Source organism: Limanda limanda, chromosome 23 (genome assembly GCF_963576545.1).
Source record: "Limanda limanda chromosome 23, fLimLim1.1, whole genome shotgun sequence".
Lineage (NCBI taxonomy): Eukaryota > Metazoa > Chordata > Actinopteri > Pleuronectiformes > Pleuronectidae > Limanda > Limanda limanda.
This window is the reverse complement of record NC_083658.1, coordinates 5859159-5880174: the sequence shown is the minus strand read 5'-3', so window position 1 is coordinate 5880174 and position 21016 is coordinate 5859159. Positions and strand designations below refer to the sequence as shown.

Below are 21016 nucleotides of genomic sequence, written 5' to 3'. Positions count from 1 at the left end.
GGGAGGCAGGGGCAAGGCTCAGCCCTGGATGTCATGTGCTGCTGCTTACTGCTGATTGATCATTTCTTTCTCCCTGACATTCAGCTGATATACGTTGCAGAAGTGGGTGTCAGTAAAGGCGTTTTCAGACATGCACTTCGGAAAATGTCCAGAAAATTAGGTATATTTTCAGGCTACGACAGGACAGGTCTGGGACATTCAGACGAGTGGTGGCGCCTGTGTAGAGCAAGCAGGAGTCAGGACATGATATATAAGATCCCTTTTCTTTTTGCTCACAGCACATCGACACCAGCGTCGGCCCTAAATCACCACCAGCTCTTAAATCTTGTTGTCTTTACACTTTGACGTCTTCATCTGCGTCTTCTAGGTGCATGTCTCCTCTTTCTCATCCCAAGATATTCGTATTCTTATCATCAACATGCCCACGTGAATTTTCTGGCCCTTTTCCCGCTGTAATCTCAAGTGGCCGCACTCATTTTACTAGCGGGTGGCCAGGAGAAGTTAAGGGAAAGAATTGTGTTGATATGTGTCTGGTTGCTGCATCGGTCCAGGAGCCTCTGGAGTTAGAAAGAGGTTGCGACCTGCCTGTTTATCACCTTCTGCACAGCTACCTACTCACTCTGCCAGTTCAAATGTCACCTCAGATCTTCACATAAACGCTGCACCGCACACACACTTTCCACCAGTGACCTTTCGAAGGACCAACCCACGGCACCCAGCGGTCCTCTCCCTCCCTCGCTGTGTGAACTAATGATATGAAGCCGAGTTTGTTTTGCACCTACGTGGCTAGTTAGAAAGCATGTCGCTCAATTGTAGCACTCGGTTGTGCAATGGCACTGGAGGCTGACCTGGTTAGAAGGCCAGCCGGCTTTTTTTGAAATCGTTGCTAAGTGTGATTGATCGTGCATTAATGTGAAAGATGTAGGGAGGGAGAGGTTCTCTGTGCTCTGGGATGCAGTGGATGCAGTGGAAGTGAGCCTGGTAGAAAAGTGTATTGGAAACACAACTCCCCTCTTTGCCCACAGACCACTAACGATACTGCTGAGCACTACAGCTCACTTCTGTTAAGTGAAAATCCACGATAAAACATTAATATGCTTTCCCAACAGTTTTTTATTTATATATATTGCAAATTTGGCACCGCCTGAAGTGTGTTTTCTTTGACTGGCACTGGCAGTAGCACAGGTTCTAGTTTACACATGCTTGTGAAATAAAGCCCACTTAATGAGAAAAGGTCTATTTCTTCCTCTTATGTCAGCACTCAATAGAGCAGCATCACTTCATGAGTGTCTAGTGTTGAGGGACATGAATCGAGGGCCCTTCGAGCAATGTATTTTGTGTTAGGGTAGATTTGAATGGACTGTCTGTGGCTCCGTAGGCAGTAAGTCAGTCAGTGGTTTAGTGCTGAGCTGGGCAGATGCCAGCAGCACATCTGGCCATGGTTAAAAGGAGCTGGGATGTAGGAGTGGAGATAGAGGCCGGAGAGAGCTGAGTGATAGCTCAGCTCCTCAGATAACCTCTCCCCAGCCACGCCTAGCTGGCTGCTGCAAGGGGCCCTTCAGGGCCCGAGTGCAGCTCACTGACCTTTACCCTTTCAAGGGTCTGAGTCACAGGGGCCGTCCACAGAGCTCCAGCTGAAACAGTCAGTCGATTGTTGGTTAAACATCAGAAAATGTAGCTATCAGCATTTGAATAGTTAATTGATTATTTAAGTAGCTTATATTATCTTTTCCAACCAACAAATTAATCAATAATGAGCATGAATTTAGTTGCAGCCACGTATGGGACTGACTAGGCATTGTGGTGTATCAGTTCTGATGGGATGGCATGTGGTAAATGAACACAGAGCACTGTAGACATTAGGAAACACATTAATTTCTACATGAGCAAGATCAGTTCTTCTTATCTATTAAGATGAGACCTGATTCAGGCAAAAGTATCTTTATTTACGTCGATTCTCTTCATAGAACCAAATATCAGATGCTTTAATTTACCGTTTGATCATAAAAACCCTGAGAATGACTTGAACAAAATCCTAATAAGTCCATTATGAAAGGGTTTTATCTATCACAACTGATATATTGTCCGGGTTCTTTAATATCTTTGTGTATCAGTTTGAGAATTCCACCTTGAATATACGTGTGTGGCTTCTCACCTCCCCCACAAAGAGCAGAGAAGAGACAGGTTGACTAAGGTGCAATAAAAGCTTTAAAACAAGTGTCACAATTTTTCTGATTGTTTTGCCTATTCATCCTAGATCAATGTTGTAAATACAAGATATGCATGGTGTATTTTGCATTGTATTTAACTTGGCAGCAGCCTTCCTCTAAATACACCTTCAATGACTCGGTGAAGTGTCAACTGTTTTTTTTAGTTTTCTTTCCTAAGAACAAGGGATGGTCAGGGAACTCGGCTCATCACTTAAATCCCAATGTTGTGTAACCTTAGGTGTTTTGTGCGATCAAAATGCAAAAGGACTTTTGTGGCCTAGATAACCTTATCTCCCCCCAGAAGCTCGGAGACATTTGGGTTTATATGACCTTATAAATCCGTCAGGCTCCAGGAGAAAGAATCACCTTGCACTTTCCTATCATCACCTCCCGGTACATATTCCAAACAAGTCTTTAAATCATGGATAACCCCAATGTAAACACACATTTTCAATAGGCTGCTGTAGGTTAACACTCAATCGCAAAATAATTATTGTCCAGATCAAAAATATTAAGTCACTAAAGAAATTGTGGTTACTTGTTGACAAGTATGGAGGTGGACCACCGAGTTCCTCTTGGAAATGTCAGCTTCCGCGTTGCTTTTGGTGACCCCTGGGACCAAAGTGAAGAGGATTAAAGGCATTGTTAAGGATTCCTCTTATCCCTCAGTCAAAAGAGAGCCCCCCCGACATAAGCCAGCATTGCTTTTATTGTCATAATCCATACTGTTTCAATTGACTATGGAATGCACTGGCTAATATGATGTCGGTGGGGGTGGTCATGTTTGCGACTGATTTGACAAGAATGTGCTTTTTGTGTGTGTGTGTCGTCCTCCTTCTGAAACTGTTCCAGGGTCTGGGCAGTGTATTGATGTGTGTGTGTGTGTGTGTGTGTGTGTGTGTGTGTGTGTCTGTGTGTGTCTGATACAGCTGCTGCAGTGACCGGCAGAGAGACACAGTATCACTGCAGTGGGGGGGGGAGAAGGGGAATACCCGTCCCATACCCATGTGGGCCAGCTCCCAAAAATGTTCCATATTTTATCTCCTCTCAGAGAGCTGCTGGTGGGAGGGAGGTCGAAGAGGGGCCTCTATTTTAGTCCTATGTTTATGTAAGGAGTGGCAGCGGGGTGTTGGGGAGCATAAGAGTCTGGGAATGGTCCGTCTATATAGCTTGGGAATAACTTGTCCATCTGAAGCATGTATTATTCTATATTTAGTAAATTAATGTGGGATACATGAGACTTGAGATTGTAATCTTTGACAATGGGAAAGATTTTACTGCCTTAATTAGTCAGTAGAGCTGAGGATTCATTTTCTGTCATTCAAGTCATCATCAATCAACAGATGTTTTCAGCTTAATAGGTCATGTGAGAATCATTAATGGTAGTGTGTGTAAAGATACAAACTTGTAAATTGAAGTTTTATTTAATTTACCATCGGCAATACACTGGAATGCATTTAGAGTCTCTTTTTCTGTCAGTAACATGTGCACAAGTTTCCCAGTTCATTAATCATCGGCCAGTTGATAACAGAACAATGGGTCTGACACGCGAAGTGTGAACGCTCACCTCTGTTCTGTGTCTTCACAGGGACGACACGTCAAGACTGGACAGCTGGCTGCCATCAAGGTCATGGACGTCACCGAGGTAAGGGCCGAACCACGTATTGTTTCACCTCCGACATCATCACGGTGTGAGCGTGTCCAGCTGGCACTCCCCAGAGACAGGAGGATTACTCATTCACCATAAAACATATTGTTTCACAGAAAATGAAAAAACTGATCTCAGAAAATTCATTTTTATTCCCCTTTTTAGTCACATTTCATTTCCAGGTTCCAGTTGCGTTGGGAGACTTTTAGATAAGTTATTTCTGATGATTTTTGTTTAGCTTTATGGCCAATAATCAATAACTGTATCAGGTTAAATTGACAATTCATAGGATAGATATTTGTTTTTGTTCACCTATAATGTTATAAATAGTGCCCGATCGCTTTATCAGTTGTCATCAGCCCCCCTAAAATCTATATCAGCCGGACTCAATAATAAATACTGGTATTTGCATTGAAATTGAATTGAAATGTTCATGGAAAAATTATTCTTGGATATAATTGAGTCATTTATTCTTCTCTTATCTGTTTAATATGTCAATCTCCATGAACATTCCATCAGATGTGACGTCTTAATGCGTTTGCGCTGGCAGAGAAGAAAAATGCTTCGCCCCTTAATGAGCCCCCTACCCCATAATAAACAGCATGGGAAGGGCAGAGGCAACAGGATGCTATTGAGTGAAGTGCGTCATTTAGTGGCCAGCAGGCTGCCCTCAGCCGTGGGAGGTCCTGTCTGCAGATGGGAGAAGGCACACAACCACACATCCACATAGGCAGAGACACAAAGCTGAGGGATTCAGAGGAGCAGGGAAGGCCAGCAGGGCCAGCCACCCACACGGCCATGATAATGATGGAGGAATACGGGCGTGATCATTCTGTACATGCACAATGACAGGCCTGAATTCTGCTGCCTGGTGCACACTCTCCACTTAGGGCCGGGAGGGAAATCTTAAGCCGTCAGCTGGGTGCACCACCGAGGTTATTGGGACACATTTTCCCCAGTGCACCCCCGACACGGTGACGTCTCACGGGCCTGACGCAGGTGAATGACGCAGCAGCAGACGGCCTGTGTGCCCCGACTTGTCTGCTGTCACTCCTCACATAAGCCCATGTCATGATGAGTCAGAGTTATACAGTTCTCGTGTTTAACGAGAAAAGGGAATATTGCCCAACTGTTTCACGTTGTGTGACTTGGACTAGGCGTGTCGGTCGGGTGCCAGACATGTAGTTACTGTTCTCGGCAATATTGAACAATGGAAAGTGTTACACAAGGCAGGTTCTTGTGCTCTTATGGTCAGGAGAAACCTGTTTTTGTTTGTTGTTAGACAGTGCTGTCAGTTACAGGAGGTCATTGTGGTTCGAGGTCCCTTCAAAACCCTGAGTGCACCCTCCAGGCTGCTGTTCCTTAAACAGGCTACCATGTGTGTTTAAGCAGCACACCTGAGGAAGGAGCTTCGCCCGACCGAAATATGAGAGTGTGGAGTCCCGTGCGAGTTGGGCTGGGTGCAGGCAAACATATTTTTAAAAGGTGATCAGGTTCACGTTGGGTTTGGCCAAGTTTGCTAGGCAGTCTACTTTCTCTTACCCTGCTGCACGTGTCTGTTATTATGGGAAACATGGAGGCTGGGGTCAGGTTCTGACACAAAATGGTTCAACTGTAAAATATCCAGACTCAATTAGGGTGTCATAAGGGTTTGATAATGATCTTTTAGGGATAAATTACAATTTATTTTTACCTCCTAATATCTGTACCCTCAATGGCCTGTAAAAATCCTTATCAGCCAGGCTGCAGTACTAATTACTGCATAATTGTGTATCACTGGGCGTGGGCCTTCTAAAGATTAACTCGTGTTACCAAACTTCCCAGACAGTGATCATAACACGTCATCCTGAAACTAAGCCAGACTTTTATTAGCTGCAGGTGTTTCACTGATTCATCATGTATTGTCTCCACCAATGAAGTGACACAGCACACCTCACACAGTCAGCATGACTACGATTCCATTTGTAGTTTCCTTGTATGGGTGTATGTGTAAACTGTCATTTGGAGCTGAAACAATAAATCAATTAACACATTTTCATTGACATCTTATAACTGTTGCCTGATGATCACTGTATTTTCAGTGAGGCTGAAGTTGCCCTCTCTTCCCTGTCGGGGGTGTAGAGCTCATCCACAGGCATGCAGGCTTGTCCAGTGCGACTCTGACCCACATTCTCAAATCCAAACACTCATCCTCTCCTCGTCTCCGCCGCCATACCGGCCCGGAGCTAAAAATGCCTTTCCACTTTGAGGCTCCATGTTGGTATATATTCAAATATTATTCTAATCCTCTGGTTTAGAGTCGACTGGGTGATTTGGGCAGATAGTGGCCTGTGTATCTGCTGCACACCACTACACTACAAACTGGTGAAGGCCTTGGTTGTTCGGGGGCTTCATTTTAAATTGCTAATCTGTTCATAGTCTGTTTTAGATTTATTTTAATTAGTTTTGGTGATTATTTTGGTAAAAATGCAAAAACAAGCCAACTTTTCAAAAACTAGATCCTGAAAATCCCCCCAAACTTATTTTTTATTTTCTCAAATCATGCATTAACATTCATCTGATCTAGTAAAACAGATAATTGTGTGTGTGGTCGACATATTGTTTTTTACTCATATCCTCTCCGGCGCTAAATGAGCAAAGCTCCACTCCTCTTAGTCTCTCTCTCTCTCTCTGACACACATCACCATATGATTGTGTCTCTCTCTCTCTCTCTCTCTCTCTCTCCCTCACCATGTGACTTGTGGCAGCGAGGCTTTCACAGTCGGCAGTGTGATAATCCAACAGCTGCACAGCAGAGAGGGGGTGGGTGGGGGAGCGGGGGGGAGGGAGGGAGGGAGGGACTGGAGTGGGGGGTGCACGCACAACAGAAAGGCTTACGTCAACTCCAACCAGTCGTGCAGCAGCAGTGTGGCCGCCTGCACAGACGACCAACTGCCATTTTGCTGTAGGTGATGCAAATCACGCTACACAATGTGGGAATGAAAAACACACCTTATCTTTTCATGACTCTTTATCTAGGTGATGTCCAGCCTGGTGATTAAATACTTAATTAAATAAAATCCCTAATAATATAAAGAGGCAAACCTCCACATTGTATCTCTGCAGTGAGAATACTGTACGCCCCCCCCTCCTCTCACTGTACCTTCTATAGGAGAGGTCATGTAAAGCGAACCACTCGCGGGTTGATCCCTGCATGTGTTCAATTAGCGTGTCACGGTTAATCATTGTCAAGTTGCTATCGGGTGCGAGCAGGGAGCTGAAGCCAGTTGTGACCTTTTGTGAAAACTGGACACGTTTGCTCCTGTTACATTTCCAACAGAGACTGAACGCAGCATGAAAGTTCCATTTGGCATCTGATCAACCTTTCTTTTTTTACCCATAAAACCCACTAATTTCCCTGTAGGATTTTTTTTATCTATAGGGTCTTTTGTTTGATTATAATCTCTGTTTTTAATTTGATTATGAAAGATATCTATTTACTCTCTGGTCTATCTTCTTTAACTTGATCCTTCCCCTCATATTCATGGTATTTGTTATTCTTTTCTAAGTGTCCAGGCAGAATTCTTTGCTTTCTTAGCAGCCTCACACAAGAGTGTATCTGTAGGGGGATTTGCTATCGATCTAATGTATATTTAGTCTTCCCAGGGATTAACAATAATGGCTTCTGGCTTCTGCACACATCAACTCACTATGAAACTCACTCATGCATCATTAATCCCTAAACAAAGGAATCATTTGCCAGTAAATGAAGGACTCATACTGCATTGTTACACAGGCCGAGACCTGAATAAGCTCTGACCAGGCCGGACTGAGCAGCACCAGGGCGTTGTCACACAGCTTTTCACTTGCTTTGACCCGAACAATGGAAGTGTATTGATTTGGATGTGGAATGAAATGTCACTGGAGGTGAAATGATGATTAATGAGAAGCCAAATGATCCCACACAGTCGTTATTGTGTTGTATGATACAAAATTTCCATAGCAGAGGACAATCATCCTTTTTTTATTCTAACTTTGGGGGAAATTTTTGTTTGTTGCTAGGATGAAGAGGAGGAAATTAAACTGGAGATCAATATGCTGAAGAAGTATTCCCACCACAGAAACATAGCAACCTATTATGGCGCTTTCATTAAGAAGAGCCCCCCAGGACACGACGACCAGCTATGGGTAAGTCCTCAAATCCAGACAAGAAATTACAGTAAAGTAAGAAGTATGCAAGGAAAAAAACATGTAGCAGCCATGGTTACGTTCTGTGACGTTTCCTATTTGTCTCTTCTCCCTATTATTCCAGTGTTTTCTAATTTTGTTTTCTATCTGTTGTGTAGCTGGTGATGGAGTTCTGTGGAGCTGGTTCCATTACAGACCTGGTGAAGAACACCAAGGGGAACCAGCTGAAGGAAGACTGGATCGGTTACATCTCCAGAGAGATCCTCAGAGTGAGTTCTGCTTCTCTCATCCTCCTCTCCTGTCTTCTCGTCCTCCTCTCCTCTCATTCATGTCCTATGTGTCTCTCTCCTCTTCAGGGTCTGGCCCACTTACACGCCCACCACGTCATCCATCGCGACATCAAGGGCCAGAACGTCCTGCTCACCGAGAACGCAGAAGTCAAACTAGGTGAGAGCGGTTCAGATCTCTGTTAGAACATGAACTTACAGTACAATGCTGACTGTGGTGACCCTCGTGTCTCTCTCCAGTGGACTTCGGTGTGAGTGCTCAGCTGGATCGGACCGTGGGCCGGAGGAACACCTTCATCGGGACTCCTTATTGGATGGCCCCTGAGGTCATCGCTTGTGACGAAAACCCAGACGCTACATACGATTACAGAGTAAGAGCCTCCACAGCAGCTGTTGAATCCTGACATTGTGTATTTGTGTGACGCAGGCGTACTGTACCTGTGAATGTCTGGATTTGTCTGAGTATCTGTGTCGTCTTCTCTTGCAGAGCGATCTGTGGTCTTGTGGTATCACAGCTATTGAAATGGCTGAAGGAGCACCACGTGAGTATCAGTTTTTACTACCGTCAGAGTTTAAGTCTAGTTCAGTCTCTTAAATTCTCACCGTTGCATCTGTTCTTCGTCTTTCAGCACTTTGCGACATGCATCCCATGCGTGCGCTCTTCCTTATTCCAAGAAACCCTCCTCCCAGGCTCAAATCTAAAAAATGGTGAGCACCACTGAGGAAGGACGCTTTGTGTGCACGAGTATTTCCATCCTTTATATTCTTCTTTTTGCCATAATAAATTCGTACAAATCAAGTTAGTTCTGGCATATTTTGATTTTATCTCTGATCTGAGATCAAGCAGCTACAGAGGCTACAGATCCTGAGCTCGGCCTTTCCTCTGTGCTTTGCTGCTGAGCTGAACATCTGTGATACACTTGCTCTGGCAGAATGAGCCTCTCCTGGCACACACACTGCAGTGCAGCTCTGGATGGATGCACTGCAGTGGGGAACAAATTCAACTCTTCAGAGCTTGAGAGCTTTGAGTTCGATCATATTACTGAGGCTGTATTTTTACTTAAAGGAATAGTTCACCAAAACATGATTATTCACTCATTATATACTCACCCCTATGCCGATTGAGGGAGGGTGAAGTGTTTGACTCCACAAAACCAGTGCTGGAGTTTCAGGGGTAAACAATCCTCTACCATCCCTACAGGTCCAAGAAGTTTTTCAGTTTCATCGAGGGCTGCCTTGTGAAGAACTACACCCAGCGCCCGCCGACGGAGCAGCTGCTCAAGCATCCCTTCATCCGAGACCAGCCCAACGAGAGGCAGGTCCGCATACAACTCAAAGACCACATCGACCGGACCAAGAAGAAGAGAGGAGAGAAAGGTGCGTCTGGCTCTTTGTTACTTATCATTTCTCCTCAAGTTTCTGCTGAGTTTACAACTGTGGTGAATTTCTCTGAGTGACTTCTTCTTTTTACCGACTACAGATGAGACTGAGTATGAGTACAGTGGCAGTGAGGAGGAGGAAGAGGACCCCCCAGAGCAGGAGGGAGAACCCAGGTATGATCAAGTTGTCAAAGCACTTCTTAAAAACGGGTATAACCATTTTTCCGGGGGGACATTTTCAATGGAATTTGTTCTAATCAAAACCTTCTGTCCCACTTCCTGTCATCCAGCTCCATTGTCAATCAGCCAGGGGAGTCCACTCTGCGCCGCGACTTCATCCGCCTGCAGCAGGAGAACAAAGAGCGGTCCGAGGCGCTCCGCCGCCAGCAGCACCTCCAGGAGCAGCAGCTCCGCGAGCAAGAGGAGTACAAGCGCCAGCTATTGGCCGAGAGGCAGAAACGCATTGAGCAACAGAAGGAGCAGAGGAGGCGGCTGGAGGAGGTTGGTCACAGATGGATGAGACTGATCCTGACAAACAAAAAACACCACACTGAAAACTTAAAAACTCAAAAAAAATCTTGTGTTCCCCACAGCAACAACGACGCGAACGGGAGATGAGGAGGCAACAGGAGCGTGAGCAGCGGCGCCGCGAGCAGGAGGACAAGAGGCGTGTGGAGGAGATGGATCGTAGACGCAAAGAAGAGGAGGAGCGCCGGCGGTCCGACAGCGAGAAGATAAGGAACGATCGTGAACAGGTCAGTTTTTTACATATTTTTACTTAGAATATCAAAAAAGGAAATTATAGGTATGTGTTAAATCTATAGTCTATAAACAAAAAGTTGTACACTCACTGTTTACCTGTGAGAACTTACCACTGGCTGCTTTGCTTCTGACAGGAGTACATCCGGCGCCAGCTGGAGGAGGAGCAGAGGCACCTGGAGATGCTGCAGGAGCAGCTGCTGCGTGAACAGGCCATGCTGCTGGTCAGTCACACATACACACCTCTTTTCATTTCCACCAAACTCACACTGCACTCGCCCTTTTGTCAGTTGTGCTAAAACAAGTCTCTTACAGGATTATCACTGAGGATGAACCTTTATGTATTTTGATTGACACATGTTTACGAGTGAAACCCTTTTAAAGTGCAGCAGTGCTGAAAACCACAAAGTGATTTCTGCTTTTTTCAGGCATCTTGTCGATGTTAAATTCAATCAGTTATACAAACTTGTGTGAGAGAAAATGTTATATTCTTCCATTGTTTCAATGTTTTAAATGCAAAGTGCATCTTCTGTTTTTAATCGCATTTTGCTTTGTTTTTGTGAAGTGAGTCGAAGCAATAATTGCCTTCTTGATTGGAAACATTTTGGTTTCTATTGTGGTTATTAGTAGAATGATGTAATGACTTTACATAGCATCTATAAGCAAATCACACTTAAGAAGTAAGAGTGCCACTGAGGAGTAAACTGGGTGAATGTGGTGACAAGTGGGGCTGTCTGTAAACAGAACGGTTTAAGAGGCGGCACTCTCAGCCTACATTCATTAAGCCTCGTGCCATCTCTCCTCACCACATCGAACACACGCTGCAATAGGAGTTCAAGTGGCGAGAGCTGGAGGAGCAGCGCAAGGCCGAGCGACTCCATAAGCGCCTGCAGCAGGAGCAAGCCTACCTGCTGTCGCTCCAGCACGAGTCCAAACCGCAGCCTGGCGACAAGACCAAAGTCTCCTCAGACCACAGCAAACCCCCACAGATCTCCTCCGCCCTGCCCCCCGACAGAGTCCTCACGACAACTACACAAGCTCAGGTCCACGACAGAGCAGTTCCTGTAGCGAGAGGCGCTCCCGAGTCCCCCAGAGACCCTCACACCGTCCGCCCAGACAGCGCTCAGCCCCAGGCAGCAGCGCCAGAAAGGACTGACAAAGCTGAGACGTGTCCCGACCCGCTCCAGAACTCCCCAAACCCCCCAAGCCCCAGCCTCTCTCAGAGCGAACCCCCAACTGACTCCCAACCTCCCGAGGCAGAGAGTTCGGAGCCCGATGGGCCCGCCAAGCCCGTCAGTCATCCTCCTCAGCCAATCAGAGAGGTGAACCTCCTCCTCGGCTCTGCCTCCCCCCGCCGCCTGCTCTTTCCAGCTTCCTCTTGCTTGTCTTCACTCCCTGACCGCGATGATGGAGGTGGTGCGAGCAACAAATAATGGTTTTCCTTATCCCAAACTGTCACATGTAATTTAACGTTATTCCCAAAGCAATATCTGATTTGTTACAACACTGACAATCTGAGCCAGTCTGTTTTGAATGAAACAAGTGGGGGGTGTGGTGGAGAACGGGGGGGAAACCACAGACTCGCAACCACCAGCAACCAGCGTCTTTATGTCCTGAATCAACCGGAGCTGATCTGCTCCACTCTTCTCTCGGCACTCGCCCTCACTTGCACTGTTGCTCAACTCCTTGACTACTAAAAAACCACGACGATGCCTGAAATGTTTTCGTCTTAATTTTCACTTTGAGCAGGCGAAGCAAGAGAAAGAGAAATTTGTAATTTGCAAATCATTTCCCCTCCATTAAAATAAAGATGATTCCATTGGATTTTAATTATTTTCTTTCCCCCAGAACTCCTCCTCAAAGCAACACAGAACCAAAGTAGTGTTAGGAATTTCTCTTGATCTTGGACGCAGACCTGTGAACTTCTTTAGTGTTTACACTGTGAATGTGTCTGTGTGGATCGGGGCCATTGCATGAGGATGGCTGAGGCCCGAACACTAACATGCAGGACGGCCCGGGCAGCATCTCCTGTCATCAGCTGTTCCGTGTCATTAACAATGATCTTTCCTTCCCATTCATTATTCAAATTCAAAGGTGTATTTTGTATTAAAGTGTCCCGTCTCCACCTCTTGTCTGTCCACACGTACCTGTGTCTGTACAGCTTCAAGCATGTGTAATAACGTTGTCACCAAATGTCTTTATTGATTATTAGATATGAAGGTTTCTGTTTCCAACAAAAGATTTCTTAAGCAACCTTAGTACTAGAAAATACAAGGAGATTGGAACCATTTCATTCTGAAAAAGAGAACTTTCAACTCGAGCTTAAAACTTTAATCTTTTAAAGTGGTTTCTTCTCTTTGATTTTCTCTCTTCTTAATTTGGTCGCTGATATATTTGCCCTGATCCTCATCCCATGTTTGTCCTGTTCGATTCCCCCCCCATCCCAGGCTGACGAGCGGTACCGTAAGAACATTCAGGGCTCACCTCAGACCGCCCCCCCTCCCAAGCAGCCCCCCCTGCCTCCCCGCTCCTCTGAACCGTTCTCCAATGGCGGCTCCTCCGCCGAGGCCTCTGCCATGCACCGGCCCATGGAGCCCCAGGTAAATCCTTCCTCCTCGCTTTTCCTATTTCTCCTCTTCCTCTTTTCATCCAGTTCCTCCCCCCTGTTCCAGCTCAACCATGATTGGTCAAACTAGACAAGGAAACAGAAGGTTTCCATCACTAAAATCTTGCCCCTCACCGACAGATTCTGTATGTAAATATACAGAATCTGTTTATAGAGATGAACTAACCCATTGATGATCTAGTTTCCTCTTTAATGCCACTAACTTCCTACCATAGCATTAAACAAAATTGTAACCTAAAAAACTTTTACATTACTAACTCTTCAACATTGTATCTAAACATACATCCAATGGTAGATCCATGTTGTTTGTGATCCATAACAAAATCCAAAGGGTAAAAAAATGTTTTTAGCTTGATAATTACATCAATTTCCAACTATGTTTAATTATTTCTTTAACCAATAAAAAGAATAAACTAATAAATAGTTTTTACATTAATCAGAGAATCTGAGTGAAACACTTCATTGTGTCGTTTGGTGTTTTGTCTGTTTGCATGTGAACCCAGTTTATCTAAGCACCTGTATGTGAAAAGCCACACACATCTTCCCTCATGTCTCACTGTGTTGTCTGCTTGTTCCACCTCCCCTCCTCCTCCTCCTCCTCCTCCTACTCCTCCCCCTCTTGTCCTCCCCTCCCTCCTTCACTCCCTAAAAGGTGCAGTGGTCCCACCTGGCTGCTCTAAAAAGTAGCAACAGCGCCGCCCCCTCTCCTCCTCCTCCTCCTCCGCCCGTGGTCATTCGCTCCCAGTCCTTCAGCGAGCCCGGCGGCGTGAACTCTAGCTTTGCACAACTCCACCTGCGCTCCCAGGACCCCCACCATCACCACCACCCACCATCGCACGCACGCACTGACCCCCAACCTCCCCTCCAACTCCCCCAGGGCCAGACTAGGGCAGAGCACCAGGCCGGCGGCGAGGAGGTGCCTCCCAAGGTAAGGAGTCGATAATGGCCTCCCCCGCTCCCGACCTGACCTTGACTCTTCCCTCCCTCCCTCACCTCCTCTCATTTCAGTCACTTCACCACCACCTGTGTTTTTGTGCTCAGTCTCATTTGTTGAACATCAACATCGAACACAACTAATAGAGGTCGTATTATAATGGAAAAACTTTTAATTCTAGGCCCACAAATTAGCTATAAAAGTAAAATTCAAAAGCTATGTTACACAGCACAGTCCTGCACCTACATTTTTTCTGTGGATGGTTCTCATGCTGGAGAGGTTCTGCTATCAGTGATACCTCCTAGGGGAGATATCAGGCTTATCTGGTTATGTGATGTGATGCAGCTTTAACTTCTTGTCGTACAGTTTGAATTTCAGATAGTCTATAATTCAGTGGTTATGCTCAAGTCTGTAGCTGCCACTGTGTGTGAAGACGTCTGAATCTGTCTCCTCCAGGTACCAGTGAGGACAACATCCAGGTCTCCAGTGCTGTCACGCAGAGAGTCTCCTTTGCCCTCGCAGCCTGGCAACCAGGGCGGACAGAGGAACGCTGGCAGGTGAGTGAAGACACTTTTTAAGGCGGCTGCAAACGTTTGAAATTAGGATGTTTGTGGAACATTACCACTCCGCCTCCAGTAACTTTTATATGTTAACTCCCTTGAAAGCCACTGTAGCAAATCCCACTCTGAATGATTTTACTGTTTATTTCTTGCTCTTGTTAATGAGCCTTTGTTCCCTGGGACAGTAGCGTGGAGCAGCGCCCCCTGTGGGACCGGGTGGAGAAGCTGCAGCCCCGGCCGGGCAGCGGCAGCTCCTCTGGCTCCTCCAACTCCAGCTCTCAGGCCAGCTCCGGGGACCGCTTCAGGCCACGCTGTGAGTCCCCCGGTACTGTACACAGCTACATTTCACTACCTCTATTCACTGCTCATTACTTAATTATGACTATTACTGTAACGACAGTTTTGTGGTGGTTCCAATACAGGCAATTGAAGGTTGTTTCGGAGCCAGCTCTTATGTGTCCCCGCGCTAACTCCACTTCCTTCTCCTCTCAAAGCTTCCTCCAAATCTGAAGGGTCTCCTCTCCAGCGACCTGACAACGTTCCCAAGAAACAAGATGAGAAGAACCTCGCCAGACCCACTCGACCAGCTGTAAGTCCCCCGGTACCAGAGTGCTGGGAACGATCATATGATGCTGAATGTGAAAACAGTTTTTTATCCCTCCTCCCCACTTGTGTTTTATCTCTATTTTCTATTACTCTAATTATACAACCACCTGATGTGTGCAACATCACATGAATCCAATGTTTCGCGATTGTTGGGGAACCTCTTAGGCTGACGTGGTAAGCCTGTTAAAAGAGATAACATAATCCCACCGACGCTGTGCTTGCACCATTGCCCCACTCATTGCATTATATACAAAAGTTTTATTTTAAATAGGGCCGTTTCTCCTTTGTGAGGAGGATTAATACAATAATTCTGTCGCTGGTTACGTCCCCTCTGCCTGTGATGTCATTGCCTTCTGCTGGCGTCGTCCCTCACGCCTGCACAGTTCATTGCCTGTCATCGACAAAACGCACAACGGCCCTAGAACAGTTCAACTCTCCACAGCTGCTTCCTGAGCTTGGATGTGAATGCGAGTACATTTGAATGCAAATGCACCCCTCCTGTTTCCTTGTACTTGTCAGAATGACTCCTAATCTCACCTGGCTTTGTTGCTGGATAAACTGTGGACCATTTGCTTTGTCCAACAAGGCAGGGACGAATCCCTCCCCGCCTAGGTTGCTCGTCACTGACCGTAAAAGTCTGCATTAGTCAGAGTGTGCAAGTGAAAACAAGCAGAGGGCAGCATGGGTATCCCAGCAATGAGTGACACATAATATTTCTTCGGATTAACCCTCATTAATGCCACTAAAACCACCGTATTATTCAACTTGGACTAAATACCTACCTACATACCTAGAAATCTGAGATTATAGGAACATCTATGAAGTAATAAAGGATGACTTCAAGGCTCCTTTTATGTAGTTTTAACAAAATATAAAATTGCCTGTTTTTCTAAGACTTCATTACTGTTCCTTTCAGGACCTGACTGCTCTGGCCAAGGAGCTCCGTGCGGTAGACGACGTGCGGCCCCCCCACAAGGTCACCGACTACTCCTCCTCAAGCGAGGATTCAGGCACCACTGATGAGGACGACGACGAGGAGGTGGACCAGGAGGCTGGAGAGGAGTCCACCTCCGGGACCGAGGACTCCAAAGCAGGGTAGGCAGTAGTGCGATGATTATGATGTTATTTATTTGCCTCTGTTATCTGCTGCGTTCATGTTTACTATGCAAAGTGCTGCATGGCTTCTCTGCATGGCTGTTAACTCTGGTCTGGTTACGGACGTCAGATATTCCCATGGCTTCCGCAGGAGACTGAGCAACGGGGAGACGGAGTCCACTAAGACCATGCTGCTTGAAGACTCCGAGAGCGACCAGGCAAATACGCCCTCCAAGGACGGCACGCTGGTCATCAGGCAGGTAAGAGGAAGAGACCCAAACCTGACTTACTCAGACGGCAAGTTATTCTACTTGCATATTTTTAGAAATGTCATTTTCCTTTCTCTTTTGTGTCATTGTCATCTCATTCTCCATCATTTTCTGTTTGTCATTTTGCATTTTGTTCTAAATGTTGTTGATGCAGCGTGCACAGCAGTGGTGGTCTGCAGAGATGAGTTGATAGAATGTGTAATGTCTGGATTAGTTGAGTAAAGGATAGAACGAAGCACACACCACCACCTTCTCTTCACCTGCTTGCTCGAGCCCACAGTGTGCCTGTTCTTGCTTCCAGAGCACGACTGACATAAAGCGGTTGGTCAATCTCTCATCCTCCTCTTCCTCCTCTTCCTCGGCTGGCTCTGGTCACGGCCACGGCCAGACCCCCATCCACGGGCCGCCAGAGAAAAACGGCTTTGCCGGCCGCATTCACCACCTGCCAGATCTTATCCAGCAGAGCCATCACCCCTCTTCCTCCTCCACAACCATCCCTTCCTCCTCCTCCTTCCCTTCCTTCCCCTCCTTCCCCTCTACCCCCTCATCATCTGGCCATCCCAGTCCTGCCATGTCCCCACAGAACCCCCTGGACCAGTTCACTGCCATAGAGGTATGTCGCCCCCCCCCACATCACTGAGACAAACTATTAAGGACTGGACGGCAGCAGCTGAACAGGCTCAGACGTGGAGGAAGCTGCAGATTCAGACAGTTGCAAACATTTGTTTTTATCAAGCTTGAGTCAAAGATCATGAGGAACTTACGATCAATTTTACAGGCCTCAAGCTAGATAAAATAAATAACTTGCAAGTGCAATTTCCTCAAATTATATAGTTATAGTTATAACTAGTTAAATAGTTATTCTTGTTCAGTTCTGTTCACACCTGCCGTCCACTCCCTAATTGTTGGTCTGAGTCTCTCTCCTGCACTCCCCCCCTCTGTCCCCTCCTGCTTCACTCCAGCTCTCCTCTGCCCCCTTCTGGTCTTGCCTGTCACCTGGTGGGAGTCTCCTGGCTGCAGCCTCCTTCCCTCCGCCTGCTCTTCACTGCATTGCACTGCTAACACTGGTGCCTCCTGGTGGTAGAACACGGTCAGGGCACGGAAGAAAACTAAAACTGGGGCTTTTTGGGGCGAACCGCAAGAAAGTGTTTCTGAGCCGTGTTTGTTTGGAGTAGTAGCGGTGTTGGCATGGTGGTGGTGGCAAGTCAATGTTTTTGGACTGGAATTCTGCAGATTTATACTTGCAGAGTAGAAATTACATTTATCTTTCAGGATTAATCAAGACAACAGCTTCTTTCGTGGTGTGAAGCAAACAGCAGGCGTCTTGGGTGGTGGACTAACCCTTCTCTTCTCTCCGTGCTTTATTAGGAGCATATTCTTTTACTTCCTCTTAACACTTCACAGCAGCTCATTTTTGAATCATCACTCATTTCCCCTCAACACATTTCTTCTTGTCTCACTTGGTTGTTTTTTTTCCGATAACAAGTCTGTCCTCGCTGGCTTCAGAATGACTAACACAACTGCATGTTCACTGGATTCTGTCTAACCCCAGATCTCACTGCCAGCTTTGTGTTCCCAGTTGTTTTGTCTCATCAAAAAAATGCAGTTTGATTGAAAACAGTTTTGCGAGATGCAGTTTTGTTTATGAGCCCCCAGAGGCAGAACCATAACTCATGTGCTCAAAACAGAGGAGGCCTGTTGCTCTCGTAGTTTAAATCAACAGTCGGAGTCAGTTTTACATGTTGCAAATAAATGTAGCAAATTCTTATTTCCTGGTTTGAACCGAAGGCCGAAGAAATAACCTGTTTCATATCTGTTAGTTGTGTTGTCTCCAAGATACATGAATAGTTTTCTAAATGCTTGAAATCTCTCCCAGTCCCAGTCAGAGAGCAACTCCATGTCCAAACACAAGTCTTCCTCCTCCTTCCATCCCTTCATCGACCCGCGCCTCCTCCAGATCTCTCCATCCAGCGGCAGCTCCCTCAACAACATGGGTAATTAAAAACTGTGAAGCCACTTCAGTTCCCTGATGACGGGATGAAGCCAGGAAGGATGTTTTTCTTTTCTTTGAGGGTGTTTTTATCAGGAGGAGGGAATTTTCTCTGCAGCCTTGAAAAAGAATTGATGTTGAAACATTTGAGCTCAGGTGACGTTCACAGTGTTATGCAAGGAAATGTCTACAGCATAGTTTTTTCACAAATGATTTAAGTACAGGGTGTAGTGATATGCTATCTGACACGTCCCCTCTCTGTTTCCCCCCTTCAGCTGCGTTTGGTCTGGACGGACGCCTGGTGGACCCGCTGAAGGCCGACCCGTCCCGTAAGGGCTCGGTGGTCAACGTCAACCCGGTCAACACGCGCCCGCCCAGCGACACGCCGGAGATTCGCAAGTACAAGAAGAGGTTTAACTCTGAGATCCTGTGTGCTGCTCTCTGGGGTAAGCGTAGGTCGAAAGGAAGCTTGTGATACGGCCGAGTGCTGATTGAAACCACCGGGAACTGATGATTGTGTTCGTTGCAGGGGTGAACCTGCTGGTGGGGACGGAGAGCGGTCTGATGCTGCTGGACCGCAGCGGCCAGGGGAAGGTTTATCCTCTGATCAACAGACGACGCATCCAACAGATGGATGTGCTGGAGGGACTCAATGTCCTGGTCACCATATCAGGTACATGTGTTACCTGTGCCTAACCCAAACCCTTCCTATGTTATGTAGAAGTAGTGATGGAGGTTTGGATGTCTAGGTGTTCTGATTATTAAGAGAGGCCCAAATATATCTGAGGTTGTTCTCAATCTGAATTTCGCCTCCCTCCTCCTGCAGGTAAAAAGAACAAGCTGCGAGTGTATTACCTGTCGTGGCTCCGGAACAAGATCTTGCACAACGACCCCGAGGTGGAGAAGAAGCAGGGTTGGGTCAACGTGGGCGACCTGGAAGGCTGCGTCCACTACAAAGTCGGTACGTTCCCTCATCAGTCAACACTCTGAAACCTGGAATGAAAAACTCTCCTAAAGATTTGTCTCGATCTAGGTGGAAGTTCTTTTCGCTCAAGATTTTCTCTTGACTCCTTTTCATTCCAGTGAAGTATGAGAGGATTAAATTCTTGGTGCTGGCCTTGAAGAATGCGGTGGAGGTGTACGCCTGGGCGCCCAAGCCCTACCACAAATTCATGGCCTTCAAAGTAAGTGTAGTTCTGGGATGGATCCAGGTCTGGAAGAATGATTGTAATTTTTTTTTTCTAACTAACTAACTAACCCATTTTTTCAGTCTTTTGGGGACCTGGTGCACCGGCCCCTGCTGGTCGACCTGACGGTGGAGGAGGGTCAGAGGTTAAAGGTCATCTACGGCTCCTGCTCAGGCTTCCATGCTGTGGATGTGGACTCCGGTGCCGTCTACGACATCTACCTGCCCACACATGTAAGCGCTCAGCCGAGTCGCCCATCGTACCTTGTTTTTTCACGCCCTTCGCTCTCCTTCTCAAACGCGTCTTTCTCCCCCCCCACCCCCCCTTTCCCCTCAGATCCAGACCAGCATCCAGTGCCACGCCATCATCATCTTGCCAAACACTGACGGCATCGAGCTGCTGGTGTGTTACGAGGACGAGGGCGTCTACGTCAACACGTACGGGCGCATCACCAAGGACGTGGTGCTGCAGTGGGGAGAGATGCCAACTTCAGTGGGTCAGTGGACTCAGTTTGATTCAAGTTGTGCCTCTCAGCTCTGTGCACCATCAGTGCGAGCTAGGGAAACTGTGCCACCTCTTTAAAACTGCTCCTCTGTGTTTTTTCTCAGCCTACATTAGGTCAAACCAGATCATGGGCTGGGGCGAGAAGGCCATAGAGATCCGCTCTGTGGAGACGGGCCACCTGGACGGGGTCTTCATGCACAAGAGAGCTCAGAGACTCAAGTTCCTCTGTGAACGGAACGACAAGGTGAGGAAGCTTTCTCTCTCTCTGCCTTTCTAAAGTCTTTACTTCCAACTTAATATACATAACATTAAAGGGACTCTTACCTTTGTTGCATTTGAGAATTACAGCACATTCAAATCATCCCGCCTTCCTCCAATGCCCCACCCCCTCGTTCCCATCCGCGGTGTTTTTTTGAAGAAACTTTATTTACAAGCAGACTTACAAGCTACTGCCTCCGCGCACGCACGTGAGTTTTTGTTTACCAAAGCAATGGATTCGGTAAGTTGTATACATTTACATTCACATGCCTTGATGACGCGGGCCCCAATGCGCCACAAGAAGCAGACGGAAAACCTGCATGTCCATGCAGCAAACAGACAGGTCTGTCGGCCAATAAGGTCCTTCGGTCCGAAGAATTTTATTGGTTGAAGTTTTCACTTAATATTATGAGAGTGAAATAATTGTTTGTTTTTACTCCTGGTGGGTCTGTCTTGCATTTTAGAGTGTCATTACCTTATTAATACCAATTTAACCTTATCCACAAAAAGTGTAAAAATGCAACAAAGGTAAGAGTC

The 21016-nt window shown here is 46.5% G+C and overlaps 1 protein-coding gene across 2 annotated transcripts in view; it reads left to right on the top strand.

Moving 5' to 3' along the window:
• Positions 1 to 21016, top strand: part of LOC132996527 (mitogen-activated protein kinase kinase kinase kinase 4-like) — a 30203-nt gene that overhangs the window by 6579 nt on the left and 2608 nt on the right. Inside the window, exons 3-30 of one of the 2 annotated variants that reach the window (XM_061066820.1) lie at positions 3799 to 3855; positions 7900 to 8025; positions 8184 to 8294; positions 8382 to 8472; positions 8553 to 8683; positions 8800 to 8854; positions 8942 to 9020; positions 9514 to 9689; positions 9793 to 9865; positions 9982 to 10192; positions 10285 to 10446; positions 10588 to 10674; positions 12898 to 13050; positions 13729 to 14004; positions 14467 to 14567; positions 14756 to 14895; positions 15065 to 15159; positions 16093 to 16271; positions 16402 to 16531; positions 16842 to 17153; positions 18417 to 18534; positions 18806 to 18976; positions 19060 to 19203; positions 19357 to 19491; positions 19614 to 19714; positions 19801 to 19950; positions 20054 to 20213; positions 20326 to 20465. In XM_061066820.1, the coding sequence (XP_060922803.1) occupies positions 3799 to 3855; positions 7900 to 8025; positions 8184 to 8294; positions 8382 to 8472; positions 8553 to 8683; positions 8800 to 8854; positions 8942 to 9020; positions 9514 to 9689; positions 9793 to 9865; positions 9982 to 10192; positions 10285 to 10446; positions 10588 to 10674; positions 12898 to 13050; positions 13729 to 14004; positions 14467 to 14567; positions 14756 to 14895; positions 15065 to 15159; positions 16093 to 16271; positions 16402 to 16531; positions 16842 to 17153; positions 18417 to 18534; positions 18806 to 18976; positions 19060 to 19203; positions 19357 to 19491; positions 19614 to 19714; positions 19801 to 19950; positions 20054 to 20213; positions 20326 to 20465 (3864 nt within the window). The remainder of the gene's footprint in view (positions 1 to 3798; positions 3856 to 7899; positions 8026 to 8183; positions 8295 to 8381; positions 8473 to 8552; positions 8684 to 8799; positions 8855 to 8941; positions 9021 to 9513; positions 9690 to 9792; positions 9866 to 9981; positions 10193 to 10284; positions 10447 to 10587; positions 10675 to 12897; positions 13051 to 13728; positions 14005 to 14466; positions 14568 to 14755; positions 14896 to 15064; positions 15160 to 16092; positions 16272 to 16401; positions 16532 to 16841; positions 17154 to 18416; positions 18535 to 18805; positions 18977 to 19059; positions 19204 to 19356; positions 19492 to 19613; positions 19715 to 19800; positions 19951 to 20053; positions 20214 to 20325; positions 20466 to 21016) is intronic. The other variant, XM_061066821.1, reaches the window with a different exon arrangement.